Here is a 26260-nt window from a genome sequence, read left to right on the forward strand (position 1 = left end):
GGACCATCTCTGGCAAAGACAATCATTCTTGGTGTCTTCAGTGTTTGGGGCCTGAACATACCCCTTCTAGCTGTATTCTTTGCCTTTGTATGAAGAAAAGAACCCAGCTGGCTGGAGAGGCTCAAAGAGAGAAAATGTTTGGAGCCAGATCTGAAACCTCAGCATCAGTACCAGCATCGGCATCGACATTGGCATCAACGTCAGGGGTTGCATTGGAATTGGATGCTCAGTATTGTAAACCTTGCCTATTTTATTTATTGCATTTGTATCCCACATTTTCCCACCTATTTGCAGGCTCAATGTGGCTTACATTGATCCGTCATGGCAATCCCCATTCCAGAGTAAAAGATACAAGCGGTATTACATAAAGAACATAAGTGATATAGTAGAATTAAGCAAACAGGTATAAAGAGATCAAATTTGGAATAATAGATACAGTGGTAATGCGTTACAGTTCATATAATATGTTAAAGTTCAGAAAATGGTTCAATGCGGTATGCCCTGTTGAAAAGGTAAGTCTTCAGTAATTTCCGAAAGTTGGTTGTCGCCCATTTTTTTCACGTCAAGTGGTAATGCATTTTATTTATCATAAGCCACATCGAAGTCGAGTATGTTCAGGATAATGTGGGCTATGAACGTCTCAGTAAATAAATAAATGGGCACCACTGAGGTGAGCAGCTGTGTATATTGCAATGGAGGAGTGGCCTAGTGGTTACAACTAGGAAGTCTCTGTTTAAATCCTCCATCTTCTCACCTGCATCTCTGGGGACAGAAAAGTACCTGCTGTACCTGACGTCCTTGAGTGAGCTGTTTGCAAAAGCAAGTCCGCATGGCTGAGAGACTTGTCTTAGATGTTGGGAGTTGGTGCACATTGATTGGGTCTCAACCTGCCTCAATGCCGACCACTGTGCAGAGCTCCTGGGACTGGTCAGCATTGGACACGACCCCCAGGCGATGTGGGGATTTGACATCATCCACATCAGCAGCGAGGAGCATCGATGACCAGCATCGGGTGAAAGCCAAGAAGCATCAGCACCTATCACCCTCGATGCACGGTGCCAGGAGCTCCGGGGCATTGAGGGATTCGGTCCCCGAGAAGTATTGGCACCGGGAGGACCACTCCCCCTCCATACAAGAGGTGCCAGAAACAGGCATGGTGCCATTTTGAACACAATGGGAGTAGGAGATAAGTGCTAGTACTATAGGACCCAGCCCTGAGGCAGCTTATCATCGGAGTGAAATATGGCTCATGTCGGCGCTGGTCCTTTTTAAGCTAAATAAAAAAAAAAATCTTGTTCTAAAAAATATCTTTAAAATAATTATTAGAATAAAAAAAGTAATGGCGCTCTGAAACCTATGAAGAATGTGATGAATCATCGGGTTGTGATCCCATGTATGAAACGAGTCACCACTGATGTTTCTGAAGAAATATTAGGAGTTGTCCTATATCATGTTGAAAAAATGTTCTCGAAGTTGTAGCGCTGGGATGGTGCTTGTTGTCTTTTTGCAGTTATAAGGCATAAATATTCAGCCCGCAGTGGTCAACATTTTTTAAAAAAGTTTGGCAGTTGTGGGCTGAATTTGTCCTGGATATTCTGTGCCGGCCCATATCTGGATACTGGCACTGCATATCTTAGTCTTTGGCAGCTTTTGGAAGTTATATTCAGTGCCCATACCCAAATAGCTATCTGAGCAAGTTAGAACTGTAACATTGGCAGTGCCTGGATTAACTTATGGCTCTGCCTCCTTCTTTGGACTGCCTTGGCATTAAGGGGGCAATTCTATAACTTGGTGTCAGGATACAGATAACACAATGAGGTGTACTTAACGCCAGTTCTATATGCACTTAGACAAGCCTAAACTGTTACAGAGTGCTAGTGCAAAGCCGCAATGGCACCCAAAATGTAAGCCGATGTAAGTTGGCACATCTAAGTGCACCATGCAATACCCATAGCTGATAGTGGAGGAGTGGCTTAGTGGTTAGGGCACTGGTCTTGTAATCCAGAGGTGGCCAGCTCAAATCCCATTACTGCACCTTGTGATCTTGGACAAATCACTTAACCCTCTATTGCCTCAGGTACAAACTTAGATTGTGAGCCCTCCTGAGAGAGAGAAATATCCATAGTACCTGAATGTAACTCACCTTGAGCTACTACTGAAAAAGGTGTGTGCAAAATCTAAATTAATAATAATAGTATTCTGTAAGTTGCATGTGTCACTTGGCCACACATCCATGGCCTGTCTATGCTCCACCCAAATGTACACGCTCTCATAGTTATGTACTAAGGGCCAGATTCTGCATATGGTGCTGCATGCACCCAATTTAACGTGCTTAGCCCAATTTAATGCACATAACTTAATTGAATAAGGAGCCAATCAGTGCTGATAACTGGGTGATAACCAATTATCTGCACTAATTGGCAATAATTAGGATTTACATGCTTATCGTGTTCTATAACAATGTGTATGTACATTCTAACGCATGCACACATTTTGGGGAATGGATAGGGGCGTTCTCAAATGTTATGCATATTGATATAGAATATTGCTACACTACGCCTAACTGTAGGCATCAGCATGCCTAATTACAGATGCCTACAGTTAGACGCAGTTTATACCCAAGGGTGATTCTACAAAGAATGTATACTCTTTATAGAATCGCACTAAGCACGTTCAATTTTCAGCATCGATTTTTAGGTGCTACTTATAGAATATACCCCTAAGTGACTTTGACATCTACTTTATAGAAGAGTGCCTAGCACTTCTGCATGCAAATGCCAGATATTGGTGCCTCCGAGGCATGCAAATGCTAGTTTTCTCTAAATATGCAGGTGCCAAGTTATAGAATGAGGGGGTAACTGGATAATGGCAGTGGTCCAGTTAAGTGCCACCAAATATCATGTGAGGAGCTACTCTTACCCTATTAATTCCCACTGAATATCGACCCAAAGAATGCATGGGAGAGAGGGAAGAGGAGGTAATCTACAGGCAGTGGCATTTACAACTCCATCCACCTTAATAGGCAAACTGGATGGGCCATTCTGGCCTTTATTTGCCATCATCTACTATGTTAAAGTTTACAAACGTTTTCCATTAAAAAAAATTTTTTTTGTGCAACAAAAGTACGTTTCATTTTGGCAAATGTATTTGAAGAGCTTATGTGGCAGATATAGTGACTACTAGAAATGAGTTGAGAGGAGAACGATGAGCAAGAGAAGTCAGATGTGCTCAGTGCTACATGGGCAGCCTGGGAAGATGGTTCATAGTCTTTCCTCCAAGTATTCTTCTTCAGCCAGCATGGACTTATTTCTTCACAGTGTTTATAAGATTTACAAATAATCACTTTTCTGTTGGTTTAGGTTATTGGTTGGCTCACCATGGAGTGGTTATCCAAATAATAGAATGGGGGATATCTATAAATGTGCTGTTGACTCCACCCAGAGCACATGTGAAAAATTGAACTTACAAGGTAAAATGTTGCTATAACGTTGTCATTATTATCTTGATATTACTCTGTAATCAACTGTTTATAAACAAACCTTACTTTGATAATGTTCATTATCATTCACTTATTTACAGCATATTATTAAACTGGGCAAGAGTAGAGAGTCTAATGGGCAGTTACGGTAGCATTAGGGATGGGCAGTTGATTCAAATGATTATCATTTGCTGATAATAAAAATTTTCTTGCTGTCCATCCCTAGTTAACATGCTGTAAAAGTAAACCTACAGTAGCTGCAGAATTTCCACTAACTGTGGTGGACATTCCTGATGCTTGGGGGAAGGCAGCCGTGCCCCTAACCAGGACATTGATTGCTATCATGAGTTATTGGCACAGCTGCAAGTACGAAATACAGTTAACTACAGCTCTGGAGGTGTACTTAACTGTTCCACATTATCTGCCAAAATAGGAAATAAATAAATAAATAATGCACACTAACGATAGCCAAACCTTCTATACCCCTTAATTTTTGCATTAGTCCCTCAATATTCAAAACTAATTAACCAGTCATGAACAGCTTCTTGCCATTTAAAAGGTATTTAAGCACTTACCCGTGGACATTCAGTGGGAGATAACTGGTTATCTCCCACTGAATGTCCCGGTTAGCCAGTTAGGCATGGATATTCAGTACCAAATCGGCTATGCTGAGCGGTCAAAATAGGCCGCTTAAATATCAGGCCTATCTTTGACTGCTAAAAAGTTAACTGGTTAGCACTGAATATCACCACAGCTGGTTGACGTTTTAGCAACTAAAATAAACCTGGATATTCAATGCCAGTTGCCAGAAATGGCCTGGCATTGAATATTCAGGTTTAACGACGGCAGTGGACAGCAAACACACTGCCCACTGCCGGTTGAATATTGGACCCTAGGTTTTGATGCCGCAGTAAACAGTGTACATTAAGAGGTCTATTTATTAACATCTGATAAGGTTTGCTGTTGTTGTGGGTTAATGGCCCAGTTTAATATGCGGTAACTGCAAAGCTTCTGTGTTAACTGTTGAGCGCATTCTTAATAATTTGCCATTATTAATGCAGTGAAGAGGATTTCATTGTGTGTTAACTGAGTAATAGATATACATATTTAGTCCTATCTTTATGCAGTTCATTTTATTTGGTTAAGTGCTGAATATTGCACTTAACCAGATAAGGGAGAGCCGGCTGCACAAAACTGGATATTCACTGCCGGTGCCTGGACATGACCCGGCAATGAATAACCAGGGAAAATGCTGGCAGTGGCCAAAAAATGCTGACCGCCACCAACTACATCTATATATTTTTAATTTATATTTACATTTGTATTTATATTAACCGAAGTGCTGTGTTTATCTGTGCTATTAGCAGTTATTGCATAGTAATTACCTCTGAACTAACTGTAAAATGTATTTTCAATCAACAAGCGGGATTGAGTCAGGTATACAAGTGGGTGATGTCATCCAATGGTGCCAAGAAGGAACTGTTCTCCCAGAGCTCAGAACTTAGTGTAACGATCTGAGCATGCACACATCTTCCTGAGTGCAGCAATCTCCTGATCACCTCAGTTTTGTTTCTTCTGCTCTGCAAATGGATGTCTGACAAGGGTCTTCAAATTAAATTATATTATCTTTTATTAATTTTCTTAATTTTTTGTTTTGACTACCATATACTGTCAAAGTTCTTCATTGTCTGAAAACCACAATATTTTCTTTTATGAGTATGTTGACTCATTGGCCATGTCCTCTATATGCTGGAAGGTTGCATGTTCTGTATAATCATTTTGATATCCCAGGCCATCCTATTCTTCACTTGTGCAAGGTCACTGGTCCTACGGCCTTGAATCCTGCTGCACAATTCCCAATGACTCTGCTTTCTTCATGCAATGGCAGTGCGCATATGCCACAGAGCTATCCACAGCTCTGAACTATGGTTGTCCCTCACTGAGATTACAAATCAACTACACATTGCACTGATCCCTGACCCTGTGCTGAATCTCCTCAGTCTGCCACTGAGCAATCTCATTAAGAGGTTTCTCCTTCATTATCTGTACTATACCAACTTTCTCAGCATCAATGCCCAGCAGAATTGTTGCATCTTATATGTTTTTGCAGAACATGCTTGTTGGTTATCAGAAGGACTCACCTGGACAGATAAATAGGTTCTTCAGGGCTATCTGTTGATATACAGTGGCACTTAAGTGTTTAGTGCTGTGGAATATCAGCATTAACTGCCAAACTCAAAGCCAGTTATTTTGTGGGTAGTCTGGGGGTGTAGCTGGCACTAATGTGGTTATGTGCTGATATTATTGACCATAGGACCAATGACCTTGCACAAGTGAAGAATAGGATGACCTAGGAACTTCCAAGGAAACAGAGAAAGGAAAAAAACAGCAACATATAATGTTCCTCTGCATCCAGTCCTCTCAGGCTTCTGCCCGGTGGATGACCTGAGAACTTCCAAGGAAATAGAGCAAGGAAGAGAGAACTCCATAGAATGTTCCTCTGCATCCAGTCCTCTCAGGCTTCTGCCCAGTGGATGACCTGAGAACTTCCAAGGAAATAGAGCAAGGAAGAGAGAACTCCATAGAATGTTCCTCTGCACCCAGTCCTCTCAGGCCTCTGCCCAGTTGGGAGGTATATGCCTCTGGTACATGGGGCCACATAAAACACAGTCCTATCTTTATGCAGTTCATTGTTATGTGGTTAAGTGCAATATTCAGCACTTAACCACATAACAATGAACTGCAGATAAGGGCTAGCCAGCTCCACAAGACCCTGGCATTGAATATATGGAAATAATGCTGGCTAGTACCGAGGCAGATTCCCTCTCACATTTTGTGTGCAGATCATTAAGAAGAGACACAAGAACTGTTTCTGTTTCATACCCAGATTGACATAGTTCTAGCCAATTACTTTCATTTCACCAGTCATTGAGTTGAGTGCAGATTGTCTGTTCTATAAGGTTTACTGGGAAAAGGATACTAGAGGAGTGGCCTAGTGGTTAGGGTGGTGGACTTTGGTCCTGAGGAACTGAGTTCAATTCCCACTTTAGGCACAGGCAGCTCCTTGTGACTCTGGGCAAATCAATTAACCCTCCATTGCCACATTGAGCCTGCCATGAGTGGGAAAGCGTGGGGTACAAATGTAATAAAAATAAATGTTAGAGATAGGTCAATAGTTTTTGAGCTTGTCGTGGTCAAGGGAGCTCTTTTTCAGTATAGGGTGCAAGAGAGCTCTTTTTAGTTTTGTTGGCAGCTGCCCTTCCACAAGGGAGGAGTTAACAATTTTAGTGGCCCCTTCAATGAGGCCTATGCTTGCTAGCTGAGCAGGGGTCAAGAGGACAGGATGTCAACTGTGGACCTTTCAGTGAACCTTCAGTTTTGAACAGTAATGTAACATGGAAGCAATTCTATAAAGGGATCTGTAAATTAGGAGCCAAAAATCTGAGTGTAAGCTAGTATTTTAGAATGGCAAATTTGCACGCCAAAGTCATTATGGAATACTAGAGTAAGGTGGCAATGATGCTCCTAAATTTAGACACATCTACTTACACTATCAGGCTCATTTTCAAAAGAGAAGGACGCCCATCTTTCGACACAAATCGGAAGATGGGCGTCCTTCACCCAGGGTCGTCCAAATCGGTATAATCGAAAGCCAATTTTGGATGTCCCCAACTGCTTTCCGTTGCAGGGACAGCCAAAGTTCAAGGGGGCGTATCGGAGGCATAGCGAAAGCGGGACCCGGGCGTGCCTGACATATGGATGTCCTTGACCCATAATGGAAAAAGGGCATTCCTGATGAGCACTTGGATGACTTTACCTGGTCCTATTTTTCTTATGACCAAGGCACAAAAAGGTGGTTGAAATGACCAGATGACCACCGGAGAGAATCAGGGATGACCTCCCCTTACTTCCTCAGTGGTCACTAACCCCCTCCCACCCTCAAAAAACATCTTTCAAAATATTTTTTGCCAGCCTCTATGCCAGCCTCAGATGTCATACTCAGGTCCATCACAGCAGTATCAGGTACCTGGAGCAGTTTTGGTGGGTGCAGTGCACTTCAGACAGGCAGACAGGCAGACCCAGGCCCATCCCCCTCCCTACCTGTTATGTTTGTGGAGGAAACAGCGAGCCCTCCAAAACCCACCAGAAACCCACTGTACCCACTTGTAGGTGCCCCCCTTCACCCATAAAGGCTATGGTAGTGGTGTTCAGTTGTGGGTAGTGGGTTTTGGAGGGGGGGTTTGGGGGGCTCAGCACACAAGGTAAGGGAGCTATGTACCTGGGAGTATTTTATGAAGTCCACTGCAGTGCCCCTTAGGGTGCTTGGTTGGTGTCCTGGCATGTCAGGGGGACCAGTGCACTACAAATGCTGGCTCCTCCCATGACCAAAGGGCTTGCATGTGGTCATTTCTGAGATGGGTGTCCTTGGTTTCCATTATCGCCGAAAATCAGAAATGACCAAGTCTAAGGACAACCATCTCCAAGGACGACCAAAACTTCAAGATTTGGGCGTCCCTGACCGTATTATTGAAACAAAAGATGGACGTCAATCTTGTTTTGATAATACGGGTTTCCCTGCCCCTTCATCGGGATGTTTTGCAAGGACGTCCTCAATAAAACATGCCCCTCCACATCTATAGCAGGTGTAAATCTGCATGCCTAAATGTTGGCATTATATAGAATTATGGGCATATGGCTAAGATAGCCCATCTCAGCCTCACAAGACCAGCACACATTTGATGCATCAGCTTTTATCAGATATAACTTGTCTGAGATCCAGATAAGAAATACAAAGATTATGTTATGGAGGTTGATCTAGAAGCATGGCATATACACAACCAGAGTCAGGCCCAATCTTCAATTTGTATAGTAAAATGAGTATCATATTCCCTTACTTTCAACAGGATCTAAGCGATCTAATATTAATATTAAAATGAAATGTGGAGTTTTCTTCTGGCATTTCTCAGAAGAAACTACTCTTCTGTGTTATCTTGCTTAGGCAATACGTTCTTCTGACCACATATGCTTGTTCTATTTCTGCCTCTGACTGCAGGCTTCCTTATAATTCTAATAGAGGCCAAAACCTGTAGCACTCATTATGGTCAGTCAGTTGCTGTGGTCTTCAAAAGCCTCAGCTTTTTCACTATTTCTTTCATTCAAACTCCATCACTACAAACTGCAGCATGTATGAGGTCCTTTTCTCAAACTTTCAGTTTGTCTGGCTGGGGTAAAAAAAAAAGGAGAAAAGCAAAGCATATTTAGGATTAGTTATTATCACTTCAATTATTCACTTAGGAGTCCTTTTCTTTTATTGTTGTTACATTTGTACCCTGCGCTTTCCCACTTATGGCAGGCTCAATGTGGCTTACATGGGGCAATGGAGGGTTAAGTGACTTGCCCAGAGTCACAAGGAGCTGCCTGTGCCTGAAGTGGAAATTGAACTCAGTTCCTCAGGACCAAAGTCCACCACCCTAACCACTAGGCCACTCCTCCACAAATGCCCACAAGCGTTTTTAGTGTGAGCAAATGATTAGTGTGTGCTAAATGCTTGAGATGCCCATAGAAATATATGGGCATCTCTAGCATTTAGCACACGCTTACATTTAGCATGCACTAAAAGCACTAGCACGCCTTTGTAAAAGGTCCCCTTAAAGCAGTGGTTCCCAAATCTGTCCTGGGGGAACTCCAGCCAGTCAGGTTTTCAGGATATCCACAATGAATATTCATGAGTTAAATTTGCATGAAATGGAGACTGTGCATGCAAATCTAACTTATGAATATTCCAGGGGCGTAGCTACGGGTGGGCCTGGATGGGCCCAGGCCCACCCAGTTTTTGATCAGGCCCACCCAGATGTCACCGTGTCTCCTCACCCTCTCCCACCCCGCCGTAGCGCTTGTCTTCTACGCTATCGGCGCTGCCTCCTCCACATCACAGTCTCCGAGTCCGTCTCCCACTCCCATGGCAGCTTGCGATTTGCTACCGGCACTGCCTGACAGCTGACAGACGCGGCGCAACGACCTGCTCCAGGGGCGGGGCCTTCCCTCTGCCACACTGATTCAACTTCCTGTTTATGCAGGGCAGAAGAATGCACGCGGCAGAGGGAAGGACCTGGTCTGGAGCAGGTCATCAGCTCCGCGTCTGTGATGTCAGGCAGTGCCGGTAGCAAATTGTAAGCGCTGCCACGGGGGGGGGGGGGGGGGGGGAGGGGGAGACGGCGACTGTGAGGTGGAGGAGGCAGCGCTGATAGCGTCGAATACAAGCGCTGCGGTGGGGGTGGGAAAGGGTGAGGAAGACAGTGGTCTGCTCGCCCTGCAAGGAGGGGGGGGGGGGCTGAAGGGAAGGGACAGGTTCTGGATGTGTGTGGGGGCAAGGAGATGTTCTGGACGTGTGTGGGGGGTGAGGAAGACAAAGGGGAGTGGGCGGAAGGGAAGGGACAGGTTCTGGACGTGTGTGTGGGCAAGGAGAGGTTCTGGACGTGTGGGGGGGGGGGGGTGAGGAAGACAAAGGGGAGTGGGCTGAAGGGAAGGGACAGGTTCTGGATATGTGTGGGGGCAAGGAGAGGTTCTGGACGTGTGTGGGGGTGAGGAAGACAAAGGGGAGTGGGCTGAAGGGAAGGGACGGGTTCTGGACGTGTGTGTGGGCAAGGAGAGGTTCTGGACGTGTGGGAGGGGGGGTGAGGAAGACAAAGGGGAGTGGGCTGAAGGGAAGGGACAGGTTCTGGATGTATGTGTGGGCATCAGGGAAGGAGTGGGGGAAATCCTGGCCACACTGGATCACAGGAGAGGGGGGCAAGACAAAAGAGAGAAGTGACAGGAAGATGCTGGGAGGGGGTGAAGGTGGGGAGAAGAGAGGGAGCAGATGCTGGGCTAGAAGGGTGGAGGGAGAGAGACACTGGGAAAGGTGGAACCATGTGGGAGAGGCCAAGGGGGTGGCAAGGAAATAAACGCGAGGAAGATGGTGATTACAGGGGAAAGAAATATGGTAATGGGGAATAGATTGAAGATGGAAGGGAATGGATGGCTGGGGAAGTAGAGAGATGCGGAATAGGAGAACTAGTGTGTGGAAAGGAAATGGAAATCTGACAGATATCTGAAAAGTAAAACAAAGGAAAAGGGGTTAGGATAAAATTTGGGTGGACAGAGAAAAGAAAAGAAAAAAAAGAGGAAAGAGCTAAAATGGAAAGGTCAATATGTCAGAGGCAAGTGAGGGAATGGAACAAGAGAGGAGAAAAAGACAAATGGACAGCAGCTGCTTGAAGGAGAAATAGCAGAAAGATTGGAAAGTTCAAAAGAGAACCTGGATCAACATGATGGAAAAAGAAAATGACCAGACAACAAAGGTAGAAAAGGCATTTTATTTTATTTTGAATCTTAACTGAAATGTGCATAGCGGATGTCACATTCCTCATGAGCTAAAGTGTTTCTGTTTTTATTTTGAGTTGGGAGGTGCTGGGGGGAGAGGTGGAGAATAGGGGGAGGAAGGGGCAGGGCAGAAAGAAAATTTTGTGCCCACCCACTTTGGGCTGAGGCCCACCCAAAATTGGCTGTCTAGCTACGCCACTGGAATATTCATTGCAGATATCCTGAAAATGTAACTGGCTGAGGTTACATTTTGGGAATCACTGTCTTAAAGTAAATCCCTCTACCTACTCTGCTATAACTTCCCTTCCATCACTTCTGTTCTGCTTGCTGTCATCACAAGAGTGTAGGCACCTATTTGGGCATTATCTATCTATCTATCTATCTATCTATCTATCTATCTATCTATCTATCTATCTATCTATCTATCTATCTATCTATCTATCTATCTATCTATCTATCTATCTATCTATCTATATGGGTTGTTTGAAAATTGCCCACCCTCCATGCAGGTAAAAGTACATGCTGATGGTTCTTTGACTTTGAGTGGTCGTCAGAACCTATTATTTATGCTTTCCATGCAGCTGTATTTTAGTGTCCGTCCCCCCCCCCCACACACACACACACTATCTCCCAGAGGATGGAATCATAGGCAAATGGCTCCTTTGCCTAATGGCTAAGATGGCCCTGTGTACAATAGTGCTATATATTTTTGGCTCAGCATTAATGTGAAGCTTGGAAGTAGTGGTTTTATTTCATTTTGATTAATTTTTCTTTCTTTTGTTACCTTCCTTTTTAATTAGATGTAACAGGCATCCAAAATGTTACAGAGATAAAAAGAAACATGAACCTTGGTTTGACTTTGATAAGAAATGCCAAAACCGGAGGGTTTTTGGTAAGTGTAGACACTATTCCTGCAAAAAACCACAGTGAGTAAGTTAGCATGCATACTGCTACCAGGCTCTACAACTAATTCACTTATGCACATATTCTCTGGAAGTGAGTGCATTCATACTGAATTATATTGCAGTTATTTTATTAATGGAGGTGTTATCTTGACAAATCGAAGTTACTGTATACACCCATGAGAATATATAAATTGCCATACTGGGTTAGACCAAAAGTGGTCAATCCAAGTCACAGGTACCTAACAGGATCCCATAAAATAAGCAGGATTCCATGCTACTTAATAAGTCCATGTCTAACTTAATAATGGTTTATGGACTTTTCTTCCAGGAACTTGCAAAATATTTTTTAAAACACAGCTACAGTATGCTACAGTACCTGTTCTTCCCACGTCCATTTCTAATGAATTCCAGAGCTTAAATGTGGTCTGAGTGAAAATTTTTTTTCTATTTGTTTTAAATTTACTACCTGGTAACTTCTTGATGTGTCCCTAGTCTTTCTACATTGGGGTGTTATTTGATGAGCCATCTTTCCTCAGTCTATACTTTTCATGTTGTATAGCTCAAAACCAGACTGTAGTAACCATATCTGTTCAGATATTGTAAACAACCCCTTCTGTTTAAAGGTGGTCCCTAAAAGGGTAATTTTATACGGAAGGTACCAACATTTAGACACCAACAATGCACAGAAATGGCCAGAATACCAGCACAGACATACATATGTGTACACATACATGTCTAAATGCCATTATTCTGGCTACATGCTAGTTTATAACCTGATGAGTCAATGCAGTGGAGCATAGTTTGAAGGCACATGGGTGGAGTCCATGCAAAGCATAGTCAGGGAGCGATCAACCACATGGCTTGGAGGAACACTTGATCCCTACGGCAAGAGGTAAGTTAGATAAGCTCATCCAAAAAACACCAGGGAGATGCCTAGATTGTTATGTATTAAGTTTATTAAATAGCACACCAATTTTACTCGACACAGTGGCCGTGTTTCTTGTTACCTCCCGGTTTGCCAGTTGGCTTCGTTTTGCGATTTTCTTCAGTATTGCGAGTGTTTTCCACTTGGACATTGATCTTTACTCTTCTACAGTACATGATTACTTTGTGACCTGTTTCATTTTCCAAACATAGAATTGGATAGATAGTGAAATAAAACATACATCATTTTAAGACTCCTGAAGCAGGCACTCACGTGCCGAAACACGGCTGCTGTGTCGAGTCAAATTGGTGTGATATTTAATAAACTTAACAGATAAGAATCTGGGCATCTCCCTGGTGTTCTTTGAATTAGCCTATCTACCCTACTCCTTGGTTTGTCAAAGCATGGGCAGGGTACCCAGTTACCTGCATAAATTATAGGATATTATAATTTGCACATGTTTGTTAACAATTTAGAGTGAGCATTCAAACCATGGCTGGCATAAGTTCTCATGCCTAACATTTATTTATTAGGATTTATTTACCACTTTTTTTGAAGGAATTCACTCAAGGCAGTGTACAGTAAGAATAGATCAAACTTGAGCAATAGACAATTACAGCAGTAAAAATATTCAAAAAACAATACAAAGAGGGGCATAATCGAACAGAAATGCCTATCTCCATGGGCATTTATCTCCGAGAACGGGTCCGTGAAGGGGCGGACCGAATCGTATTTTCGAAAAAACATGGACGTTTATCTTTTTTTGAGCTGGGCGTTTTTGTTTTTCAGCGATCATGGAAACCTAAAACGCCCAGCTCAAAAACGAATAACTCCAAGACATTTATTCGTGGGAGGGGCCAGGATTCGTACTGCACCGGTCCACCTCACATGCCAGGACACCAACCGGGCACCCTAGGGGGCACTTTTACAAAAAAAAAAAAAAAGGTAAAACAGCTCCCAGGTGCATAGCACCCTTCCCTTGGGTGTTGAGCCCCCCAAATCCCCCTCAAAACCCACTGCCCACAAGTCTACACCATTACTATAGCCCTAAGGGGTGAAGGGGGGCACCTACACGTGGGTACAGTGGGTTTGGGAGGCGGTTTGGAGGGTTCCCATTTACTAGCACAAGTGTAACAGGTGGGGGGGGGGGGGATGAGCCTGGGTCCACCTGCCTGAAGTCCACTGCTCCAGTGACCTGCATACTGCTGCCAGGGAGGTGGGTATGACATTTGAGGGTGAAAATAAAAAGTTGTGAAACGGCATATTTTCTGGTGGGAGGGGGTTCGTGACCACTGGGGGAGTCAGGGGAGGTCATCCCCGATTCCCTCCAGTGGTCATCTGGTCATTTAGGGCACTTTTTGGGGCCTTATTCATGGAAAAACAGGGTCCAGGAAAAGTGCCCTAAATTCTCGCTAAAAACGCATATTTTTTTTCCATTATCGGCGAAAGGCGCCCATCTCTGATCGGCAGATAACCACGCCCCAGTTCCGCCTTCACCACGCCTTCGACACGCCCCCATCAACGTTGTCCACATCCGAGACGGAGTGCAGTTGAAAACGTCCAAATTCGGCTTTTGATTATACCGCTTTATTCGTTTTTGGGAGATAAACGTCTATCTCCCGATTTGGGTCACAATATAGGCGTTTTTCTCTTTCGATTATAAGCAGGAAAGTATGGCATGGTATACTATTTACAATGTCAACACAATACATAATAGAACATTTTAATTGATAGTGAAGGGTAAAGCAAAGATGTAACATATAGATAGATAAGAGTTAGAAAGTAAGGTGACTGATTTAAAGTAAGTTGAACATGAGGTCAGAGAAATGGTTAAATATTATCTCAGCTAGGGTAGGAGTGGATAAACATATAGGCACATACAGTATATGACCTGTTAAACTAGTATAAATGAAAGTAGGTAATGAAGAAAAAATAGATGCATGATCCAACAAGAAACCACAAAGAAAAGAAAAGGAGGTGGATAAAATACACAGTCCAGCGTAGTATGGTAAGGCCACTTTAGTAAAGATGAGCCCGATGCAGCCATCTTTCAGCTTGCACTGCATCAGGAGCAAAAACAATTGTAGCCTTATTCAATTAATCTCCAAGTAGCAAAATTGTGTCTGACAGATATATTCCTTCAGTGACATGGAGTTGTATTATCCTGTGTCTTGAGATTATTAAGGTTTATTAATGGAACACATCTATCAGACATAATGGCCTGACATTCAGCCAACTGTCTTTCTTACCACCAACAGAGTTATTCCTGGATATTCAAAACTGGGCCCAATCCAGGCTTCAGCTTTGACTATCCGGTTATTTTTGAGCTGGCTAATACATAGTCACTTACGTCGATATTCAGCACATGAATGGCCTTGGGGTAGCACATACAAATAGGACAGATTTTTATGTGGACCTATTTATGTGCTAAACTGGCCCTGCTGGTTACAGTAATAGTCTATAAAGGAAAGTAGGTGCCTACTTTTCTTTATAGAATAGGGTCCTACCAGGTGCCCTCCAGGCATGTAATGGTAAGCATGTTAGTGAAAAAAAATCAGAGGTACAGTGCTTTGCGGTATTTTAGCGTCTGTTGTATTTTCTTAGTAGGATGCTAATTAGAAAAATGACAATGGAACAAATTGTAAGAGGAGTAAAAAATATCAATATGTGAAAACTGACCAACGGGTGACAAGACGGTTTTGTATGTTTTACAAATTTGTTTTTGTTTTCCTGTTAAGACTTGCGGTCCTTTGTGGGCCCAGCAATGCGGAAACCAATATTATACGACAGGAGTCTGCTCAGACGTCAGTTCTTCTTTCCAGATCCTAAGAAGCTTTTCTCCTGCTCTCCAAAGTAAGGTACCTTGTGCAAAATTCAAGGAAACTGCAGAAGATAGCTGCTTTGAAATGTAATGCAAGAAAATTAAATCATTTTTAAAATGTTTTACTCGATAGAATAACATGTCAAGAATTATTGGAATTAAGGAAATGAAGTATACATAGAAAAAGAAATCCTCTGGAAGAGAGAGGATATGATCTGCTGTTCATATCATGAATTCCTGCTGTAAACTGCACTGAACAAATGTAAATTTGTACGAGCAGTATATAAATATTTCAAGGGTGTCAATAGTCAAAGCACATTAACTGGGCAGGAGAGGCTCCTGACTGGTTACATCACTTGTGCAGGGCTATCCACTGATATTCACTGGCAGTCTGGGGGTGGAGTTTAATTGCCAATATTCAGCACTTAATCACCTAAGGGGCCCTTTTACTAAGCCATGTAAGCGTCTACGCACAGCCAACACACGCCAAAACGGACTTACCACACGGCTACCACATGACTCTGGTGGTAATTTCATTTTTGGCGCGCGTCCAATACGAGTGGCTGAAAAATCATTTTTACTGCATAAGACTTTACCCGCTAGGTCAATAGTTGGTGGTAAGGTCGCAGATCCAAAATGGATGTGCGGCAATTTTCATTTTGCCACATGTTCATCTTCAGCAAAAATGAAAAAAAGGCCTTTTTTACAGGTGCGCCGAAAACCCGCACCTACACTACCGCAAGCCATTTTTCAGCACACCTTAGTAAAAGGACCCCTAAGTTAATTGGATGAATTGGACTACATAAAACACGGTTCTATTATTATCTAGTTTCACTTAGGCAGTTAAGTACTGAATATCATATTAGTATGAATTGAGGGGCCCTTTTACTAAGCAGTGGTAAGACCACTGTTGGCTTCCCGCGTGCTAATCCGGCCCAATGTGGGCACCAGTGATAGTTCCAACCCCAGTGTGTGTGGCATTTCCAGTGCTAAATGAAAATATTCCAAAAATATTTCCGCAGTGGTAATCGGGCAGCACTATGTGCTACCCAGTTACTGCTGGGTTAGGACGGGAGCCCTTACCGCCACCTCAATGGGAGGCGGTAACTGTTCCCCCCCCCCCACACACACACACATGGCCACATGGTAAGATCAATGTTACTGCACGGTCATGTCTTTTTTCAGCCTTTTTACCCACTGCAGTTAAAAGGGCCTCAGAGCATGGCAAAAATGGCCCCCGTCACTAGCGCAGGGCCCTTTTTACCGCAACCGCTAAGCTTTAGTAAGAGCATCTCTTAACTGGATAAGGGATAGGTAGGCACTGAAACCTAGATACTCAATGGCTGACACTGACTATCCAAGCATAAAGCCAAAAAACACTGAACGCTGCTGGCTGAATATTTACCCCTAAGTATATAAATAAATCCACCTTTAATAAATGTTTTAAAAGCATAGAGAATTTTCAGATCAGTTGTTTCCTATGTAGTCCTTGTTCAGGTACTGTAGATATTTTTCTTTCCCCTAGAGGGCTTATGGTCATGTTTCTAATTATTGCACTAACTGCATGCTACATTATGGGATGAGAAATGAGTGGGTTATAGGTGAAGAATGTGCATAAACTGCATATTATACCTAAAGAATGGTACTTTATTACATGCTATCACTTGTGCAGTTAGTGTGGGTGTTCTTACTTCCTCTTCATAAGGAGGTAAGTGCATCCTCACTAATTGCAGCTAGTGCAGCTATACAAACCCTGGACCACTGACATCCTTTCAAAAATGTCCCTCCCCCCTCCCACCAACATCCAAAAGTGTTCCGAACCCTCCTAGACCTCCTAAAATCTTTCAAAAAATGTCCCTAAACTTCAGTCTGACCATCACCCCCACCTCTTGACACCCCAGCTCTTACCTGATATCTAGCAGGGAGCAGGAATGAACCCTTGTAGCTTCTGTCTTACCAGCAACCTGGAGTCAACATAGCACCTCTGATCACTTTATAATAATCTTTGGTACTACCACCAGAAGTCAAGCTGCTAAATGAGAAATCTTTTGAAGGTCTGTAGGGGTCCATGGCATTTTGGATGGCTGTCAGGAGGGTTTGCAGAATTAGAAAAGGCTCAAAGAAGAGAGACCAGAATGGTAGAGGGGATGGAAAGGCTAAAGAGGTTAGGGCTCTTCAGCTTGGAAAAGAGACGTCTTGGGGGGGTGGGGGTGGATATGATTGAGGTCTACAAAATCCTGAGTGGTGTGAAGCAGGTGGAGGTGAATCGATTTTTCACTCATTCAAAAAGTACAAAGACCAGGGAACACTCAATGAAATTGCATGGAAACACTTTTAAAACAAAAAGGAGGAAGTCTCAAAAAAGATATAGTGGAATTAGAAAAGGTACAGAGATGGGCGACGAAAATGCTAAAGGGGATGAGATGACTTCTCTTTGAGGAAAGGCTGAAGCATCTAGGGCTCTTCAGCTTGGAGAAGAGATAGCTGAAGTCTATAAATGATAGATATGATAGAGGTCTATAAAATAATGAGTGGAGTGGAACGGGTAGACATGAGTCGTTTGTTTGCTCTTTCCAAAAATACTAGGACTACGGGGCATGCGATGAAGCTACAAAGTAGTAAATTTAATACGAATCGGAGAAACTTTTTCTTCACTCAACATGTAATTAAACTCTGGAATTCATTGCCAGAGTATGTGGTAAAGGCAGTTAACTTAGCGGGGTTTAAAAAGGGTCTGGTCGGCTTCCATTGAGGTGGTGGTAAGGGCTCCTGTGCTAACCTTGTGGTAACCCTGATTACCACCAGGTAAGCACTGGTGCTACAAAAATAGAAAATATTTTTGTAGCACTGGAAATGGCACATGCTGGGGGTAGGCACTACCATCGGGCTTCTGCAGTATCCTGGCGGTAGTTCCAGATTGGCGTACGGCAAGCCTGTAGAGGCGTGCTAACCCTTTAGTACAAGGACCCCTAAGTTTGCTCAGTTTGTAAAATGGATGCTCATGCTGGATGTAGCCAATTCTTGGACATTCATTTCTCATGTATTTTAGAATAGGCTACTATATGTCAGCAGATCCTATTCTAAAATACATGAGAAAAGGATGTCCATATTCTGAGCTTGACATCCTTTCTAAAATTCCACTCCATCTGTTGAACTACTGCCCAGCTACCACGTAGCCCGGGTGGTAATTTCATTTTTGACGCCCATCTGCTACGTGCACCGGAAAATATTTTTTATTTTGGCGCATGTCGCTAACCGGGCGGTAATCAGCATTGTATGTATGCTGATTACTGCCCAGTTAGCGCATGAGACCTTACCGCTAGATCAATGGGTGGCGGTAAGGTCTCAGGCCCCAAATGGATGCGTGCCAATTTTAATTTTGCCGCACGTCCATTTTCGGCCAAAAAAAAGACCTTTTTTGAAGGTGCGCTGAAAAATGGACCTGTGTGTAATCAATACATGCATCTACACCATTGCAGGACATTTTTTGGTGTAACTTTTTTTTACATTTGTACCCCATGCTTTCCCACTCATGGCAGGCTCAATGTGGCTTAGATATTATATACAGGTACTTATTTCTACCTGGGGCAATGGAGGGTTAAGTGACTTGCCCAGAGTCACAAAGAGCTGCCTGTACCTGAAGTGGGAATTAAACTCAGTTCCTCAGGAGCAAAGTCCACCACCCTAACCACTAGGCCACTCCTCTAGTATCCTTTTCCCACTAAACCTTATAGAACAGACAATCTGCATTCAACTCAATGACTGGTGAAATGAAAGTAATTGGCTAGAACCATGTCAATCTGGGTATGGAACAGAAACAGTTCTTGTGTCTCTTCTTAATGATCTGCACACAAAATGTGAGAGGGAATCTGCCTCGGTACTAGCCAGCATTATTTCCATATATTCAATGCCAGGGTCTTGTGGAGCTGGCTAGCCCTTATCTGCAGTTCATTGTTATGTGGTTAAGTGCTGAATATTGCACTTAACCACATAACAATGAACTGCATAAAGATAGGACTGTGTTTTATGTGGCCCCATGTACCAGAGGCATATACCTCCCAACTGGGCAGAGGCCTGAGAGGACTGGGTGCAGAGGAACATTCTATAGGTCAATGGGTGGCGGTAAGGTCTCAGGCCCCAAATGGATGCGTGCCAATTTTAATTTTGCCGCACGTCCATTTTCGGCCAAAAAAAAAGACCTTTTTTGAAGGTGCGCTGAAAAATGGACCTGTGTGTAATCAATGCATGCATCTACACCATTGCAGAACATTTTTTGGTGTAACTTTTTTTTTTTTTTTAATATTTGTACCCCATGCTTTCCCACTCATGGCAGGCTCAATGTGGCTTACATATTATATACAGGTACTTATTTGTACCTGGGGCAATGGAGGGTTAAGTGACTTGCCCAGAGTCACCAGGAGCTGCGTGTGCCTGAAGTGGGAATTGAACTCAGTTCCTCAGGACCAAAGTCCACCACCCTAACCACTAGGCCACTCCTCCACTTAGTAAAAGGACCCCTATAAGTGCAAAACCTTACTTCACTTTAGTAAAAGACCACCTTAATGATGAAATATTTTCAAAGACAGTATGTGCACTTAACATTCTATTCATTCTATTTTTCTTGTAGTGTGCTCCTCATTTATAGATATTGCTGTTGTGTGTGACGAGTCTAACAGCATTTATCCATGGAGTGAAGTGACAAACTTTTTAAAAACATTTGTGCAAGGTTTAGACATAGGACCCACAAAAATACAGGTAAGCAAGGAATGATTATAACAGAATGTTGTGAATTTTAAGTCAGTCAGCAAATAGTTCTGCAAATAAATTTCGTACTGGAGAAGGAAGGAGAAGTGGATGGTGACACTGGTGTGCCAGGAATTTGACTTAAGGATTTCCTGTTTCAAATTCATGGACTTCCAAGTCTATTAAACCCAGTAGCACTGAGAATAGCTTCAAAGGTTATTACATCTTTGTATTACACAGTTAAAAAATCTGTAGGCCAGCAATTACAGCTTAGAAGGGACCAGTGGGAAGACTGGGTACAATAATGGGGCCACTAATTCTTGACCATAATTAGTCATAGTAAACTTAAGGATTGTGAGTTGAAATCCACATCTCACTTGATTACTAAATTAAACATTTATTTATTACATCTTGATTAACCACCATTCCACTCAAAATGAAGGCAGTTTACAATAAAAACACAAAGAGGGGCATTTTCGAATGGGGCTGGCCATCTCCATGGCCGGCCATCTTTTTTTTTCGATAATACGGTTGGGGCCGGCCAAATGTCAGAGATGGCCGGATTTGAGATGGGCGGCATTAGTTTTTGCCCATAATGGAAACTGAAGCCGGCGATCTCAAATCCGGCCAAATCCAAGGCATTTGGTCGTGGGAGGGGCCTGGATTCGTAGTGCACTGGTCCCCCTGACATGCCAGGACACCAACCGGGCACCCTAGGGGGCACTTCTAAAAAGTAAAAAAAAAAAAATTTAAAATAGCTCCCAGGTGCATAGCTCCCTTACATTGGGTGCTGAGCCCCCCCCCCCAAACCCACCCAAAACCCACTCCCCACAACTATACACCACTACCATAGCCCTAAGGAGTGAAGGGGGGCACCTAGATGTGGGTACAGTGGGTTTCGGGTGGGTTTTGGAGGGCTCCCATTTTCCACCACAAATGTAACAGGTAGGTGGGGGATGGGGCTGGGTTCACCTGCCTGAAGTGCACTGCACCCACTAAAACTGCTCCAGGGACCTGCATACTGCTGTGATGGACCTGTGTATGACATTTGAGTCTGGCAAAAAAAGTTTTTAAAGCTGTTTTATTGAGGGTGGGAGGGGTTAGTGACCACTGAGGGAGTCAGGGGAGGTGATCCCCAAATTCCCTCCTCTGGTCATCTGGTCAGTTTGGGCACTTTTTTGGGACTTGGACCTGAAAAAAAAGGGTCCAAATAAAGCGGACCAAATTCTCGTGAAAGCCGGCTTTCTTTTTCCCCGCTCCCATCCCGCCCTTGACCTGCCTTCACTACCATGCTGACACACCCCCTTGAACTTTCGCTGGCCCCTCGATGGAACGCAGTTGAAGCCGGCCAAAATTGGCTTTCGATTATACCGATTTGGCCGGATTCAGGAGATCGCCGGCCATCTCCCGATTTGTGTCGAAAATTGGCCGGCAATCTCTTTCGAAAATAAGCTGGAAAGAGTACGTTTAATAATCAGGAAAAAAAGCATAACAAAAATTTCAATCAAGACTAAAATTTAAAAAAATGCAAGCAGTACAGATTTAAACCTTGCAATATCCTAACTCTTCCAGCCCTTTATTCTCCCATCCTAAAGATTAGGAAAAGAACCAAACCTTCACAGCTTTTCTGAAGCCCAGGCAATTTAATTCCCAGGGTCAGCATTCGAGAGAATTTAATTTCCAAGTGTCAACATTCCTAATGAGTTTTAATTTCTTTTGGAAGTTAAGGTACTTGGTCTGATTTCAATAGGTAGGGAGTTTCATAGGGAGGTTCCAAGTACAGGGAAGAGTGGATTGAAGGTTCTCTGATATTTGGTTCCCTTCTAAGGCTGAGAGGAGATGATCAGCTGGTCCTTCAATCTATTACAGTGGGACAGGCTTATTAGTAGTAAGTAGTAGTGATGCCATAGAGGATATGAAAGGTGAAGCAACTGGCTTTGAATCCACTGCATAGTTGGGCTTAGCTTACGTGGTTAGTGCTTATATTTAGCAGCACTATCAGGCTTATTTTCGAAAGAAATCACAAGATGGGCATCCTTCTCACAGGGTCGCCCAAATCGGCATAATCAAAAGCCGATTTTGGGTGTCCTCAACTGCTTTCCATCGTGGGGACGACCAAAGTTCACGGGGCATGTCAGAGGTGAAGTGAAGGTAGGACTGACGCGTGCCTAACACATGGGTGTCCTCGACCGATAATGGAAAAAATAAGGGCGTCCCTGACGAACACTTGGACGACTTTACCTGGTCCTTTTTTTCTTATGTTCAAGCTACAAAAATGTGCCCTAAATGACCAGATGATCACGGGAGGAAATCGGGGATGGCCTCCCCTTATTCCCCAGTGGTCACTAACCCCCTCCCACCCTCAAAAAATAAAAAAAATATTTTTCCAGCCTCTATTCCAGCCTCAAATATCATACCCAGCTCCATGACAGCAGTATGCAGGTCCCTGGAACAGTTTTAGTGGGTGCAGTGCACTTCAGGCAGGCGGACCCAGGCCCATCCCACCCCACATGTTACACTTGTGGTGGTAAATGTGAGTCTTTCAAAACCCACCAGAAACCCACTGTACCCACATGTAGGTGCCCCCTTCACCCCTTAGGGCTATGGTAGTTGTGTACAGTTGTGGGGGGGGGGGGTTGGGGGGCTCAGCACACAAGGTAAGGGAGCTATACACCTGGGAGCAATTTGTGAAGTCCACTGCAGTGCCCCCTAGGGTGCCCGGTTGGTGTCTTGGCATGTCAGGGGGACCAGTGCACTAAGAATGCTGGCTCCTCCCACAATCAAATGGCTTAGATTTGTTCGTTTCTGAGATGGGCATCTTCGGTTTCCATTATGGCCGAAAATCAGGGACGACCATCTCCAAGGACGACCATCTATAAGGTTGACCTAAATTTTGCAATTTGGGCGTCCCCGATCATATTATCGAAATGAAAGGTGGCCACCCATCTTGTTTCGATAATATGGATTTCTCCACCCCTTCGCCGGGACGTCCTGCGAGGACGTCCTCAAGAAAACTTGGGCGCCCCTTTCAATTATGCCCCTCCACCTGGTTAAGTGACGCTGAATATCAGTGGCACACAAGCAGTTAAATCTACTTGAATATTGATCCCCTAGTTTTTTTTATTTTTTTTTACCAGCTAGAAGCCTACCTGCAGTAATCTGAAGGAGCTGAAGGAGTCACAGTGCTGAGGTCATTTCTGATACAGGGCATTGCAGTAGTCTGCTTAGTTCATAATTAGAAAAAGGACAACATTGCTAAATCTCTTTTCCTTACAAAAAAATGCCACCAGTGAACCAAATGCAAGGCCATTACAGAGGCATGTACAACAGTAATAATTTGTGATCCTAAAGACAGGCTTTCATCTAGCCAGACACCCCTGACTGAAGAGAGCTCTGCCAATAATCAGTTGCGCTGGCTCTGATTTTGTAGTGTTGAGTGTAAACTAGTGACTCTCCAGCCACTCAGCAGCCACCACAGTCTGATCAGTCCCCATTATGACCATCAACAGGATGCTATCAGCAAAAAAGAAATCTACAGTGGAATGTAGATAAATATTCAATTGAATCTCTTCAATCCATTCCCATATGCTGCATACACTGAAATGAAGATTTTAAGGGAGTCTGCTCTCCCTTATTCTTTTGTAAGCCATGCTGAACTATTTTATGGTATGTGCGGCCTATAAGCCTTAACTGTATTGTATTGTATTGTATTGTATAAGCAAGGAAGAAGGGGAATTATATTGCAGAGAGCAAACAGGTGTTGGATTCATTCTATACAAATGCTTCCATGAACTTTTAACATACTGTGTTTTTAAGGTGAGCTTAATTCAGTATGGAACTGTCCCAAGAGTAGTGTTCAGAATGAACACTTACCAAACAAAAGAAGATATGATAAACGCAGTATCTCAAACTAAACAAGAAGGTGGAGATCAGACTAACACTTTCAAAGCAATTGACTTTACAAGGTAAATATGCCACTAATGTATGTCTTTTTATGATTCGGCTGAAAATGTGTTGCCAATTCCCAGAGTAACTGCTGTCCTCCCTTTTTCACATCTTGTGTCTGTATTCTTAGTCAGGGTAGAGCAGGATTCTCAACCCAGTCCTCGGGACACGTTTATGGGCCGATGCTCAAAATGTAACGCCGTCGCTACAGTCACAGTTACAACTTATTAAATTTAATATACCGCAATACATGATAAAAAATCAAAGCAGTTTACAAAACTAGTTACATACAACAAAAACAATAGAAATACAAAAACAGAAAAGATAGAGAAAAATCACACACATACAAACTCTCCAGATCATGGTCGCTAGACTAGCGGCAGTGTTAGTGAGTGCAGAATACAGCAGTGAGTGCTGAAAACTAATGTCAGCTCAGAGGAGGTGTTTGAATGCTTGAAGAGAGGATTTCTTATGATTCTCTTTTGAAAATCTGCTGGTTTTTATTTCATTTTGAAGCAGAAGGAAGCCTGTGCAAGCCCCTAAGCACTGGTAGTGAGAGACCAACGTGTGCAGCAAACCCGAAAGTGAAAGCACACATTGGTGCCTGTTTCCTGTGCTTAAACATAAGCCTCCCAAATAAAAAAAAAAAACATTGAAAAGCAATTTTTAAAGGTACAGAAAGCAAACGCTAATATGTGCTTCACGTTCTGGTTTGCCTGGCGTATGTGCACAAGAGCTGTGCTTACCATGCCACTATTGAGTGGAGGAGTAGCCTAGTGGTTAGTGCAGTGGACTTTAAACCTGGGGAACTGGGTTCAATACCCACTGGAGCATTTTGTGACCCTGGGCAAGACACTTAACCCTCCGTTACCCCAAGTACAAATATATACCTGTATGTACTATGTAAACCACTTTGAATGTAGTTGCAAAAAAAACACAGAAAGGCAATATATCAAGTCCCATTTCCCTTTCCCTTATGCACATTCTCCCCTTTGCTTTTGCTTTTACAGCGTGCACAGAATTTGCATACCATTTCCTTTGAGCATTGGTGAGATAGGTTTCTGTGCTGTTCCGGCGGTATGGTTTCTGCGCTCTTGGTTGTACCATGGGAGTTAGGAGCATCGGCCCATCAACCAGTCAGGTTTTCAGGATAACCACAATGAAAATGCATGAGATACATTTCCATACACTGCCTCTACTGTATGCAAATCTACCTTATTCATGTTCGATGTGGGTATCCTGAAACCTAACTGCCTAGATGTGTCCTGAGGACTGAGTTGAGAACCACTGGGGTAGATTGATTGTGCAGTCCTGCTACTTCTTCTTTGAGATCAAGGTCCTGACCAACAATCTGAGATTCTCTCTAGAAAATTAGCAAAAAAAAAGGGAGATTTTGGAATAGAATGAATAACCTGTACAAGCATATTAAAGGGCCTTTGAGGAGCTGACAGGGAGGGGAACCACATGCAGAACTATCAAGAGATCATAATGAAAGCATGAGTGCTAGGGATTAGGATAAAGAAGGTTCCAACTTTACTAATCTAAGGGCTTCTTTTACAAAACCGGGTGCGGCAAATGAGAGGAAGCCCATTCAATTCCTATGGACTTCCTCTCATTTGCCACGTGGGAATCACTAGTATGGCTTTGCAAAAGAAGCCCTAAAAGACTTCTTATATTGTCATAAATTAAACTGTTTAAGACTGCATTTACAAGGGTAGTTCTAGCTTTGATTCAAAATGCAAACAATTCCTTCCAGCAGTTTGAAAGTTTCTATGGTCAGAATGAGTTGTTTAATCGGTTGGCATTTTGAACCAAACCCCTCTTTTATTAGTGCTCTGCTATAATGTCCTCATTTTTCAGTTTGCATATAAAGCTCATTTATTGTTAGCTAGAATTATAATTGTTTTTCAGGTTTATGAAAATTGTAATGCAACTGTACACATATGCAAGAGAATGGACTTACTAAAGATAGCCATCTCATGGTCCTAATAATAGAATACAGTACTTAAATTTAAATAATGCTGTAAACTGCCTTTAGCATCATTTGGAAAGGCAAGCTAAAAATCCCAACTCATAAATTA

The 26260-nt window shown here is 43.1% G+C and overlaps 1 protein-coding gene across 1 annotated transcript in view; it reads left to right on the plus strand.

Moving 5' to 3' along the window:
* Positions 1-26260, plus strand: part of ITGA2 (integrin subunit alpha 2) — a 192385-nt gene that overhangs the window by 71988 nt on the left and 94137 nt on the right. The window contains 5 exon segments of the mRNA XM_030193117.1: positions 3360-3469; positions 11641-11732; positions 15409-15523; positions 20119-20246; positions 24051-24199. Coding sequence (XP_030048977.1) covers positions 3360-3469; positions 11641-11732; positions 15409-15523; positions 20119-20246; positions 24051-24199 — 594 coding nt within the window.

Source organism: Microcaecilia unicolor, chromosome 2 (assembly GCF_901765095.1).
Source record: "Microcaecilia unicolor chromosome 2, aMicUni1.1, whole genome shotgun sequence".
Lineage (NCBI taxonomy): Eukaryota > Metazoa > Chordata > Amphibia > Gymnophiona > Siphonopidae > Microcaecilia > Microcaecilia unicolor.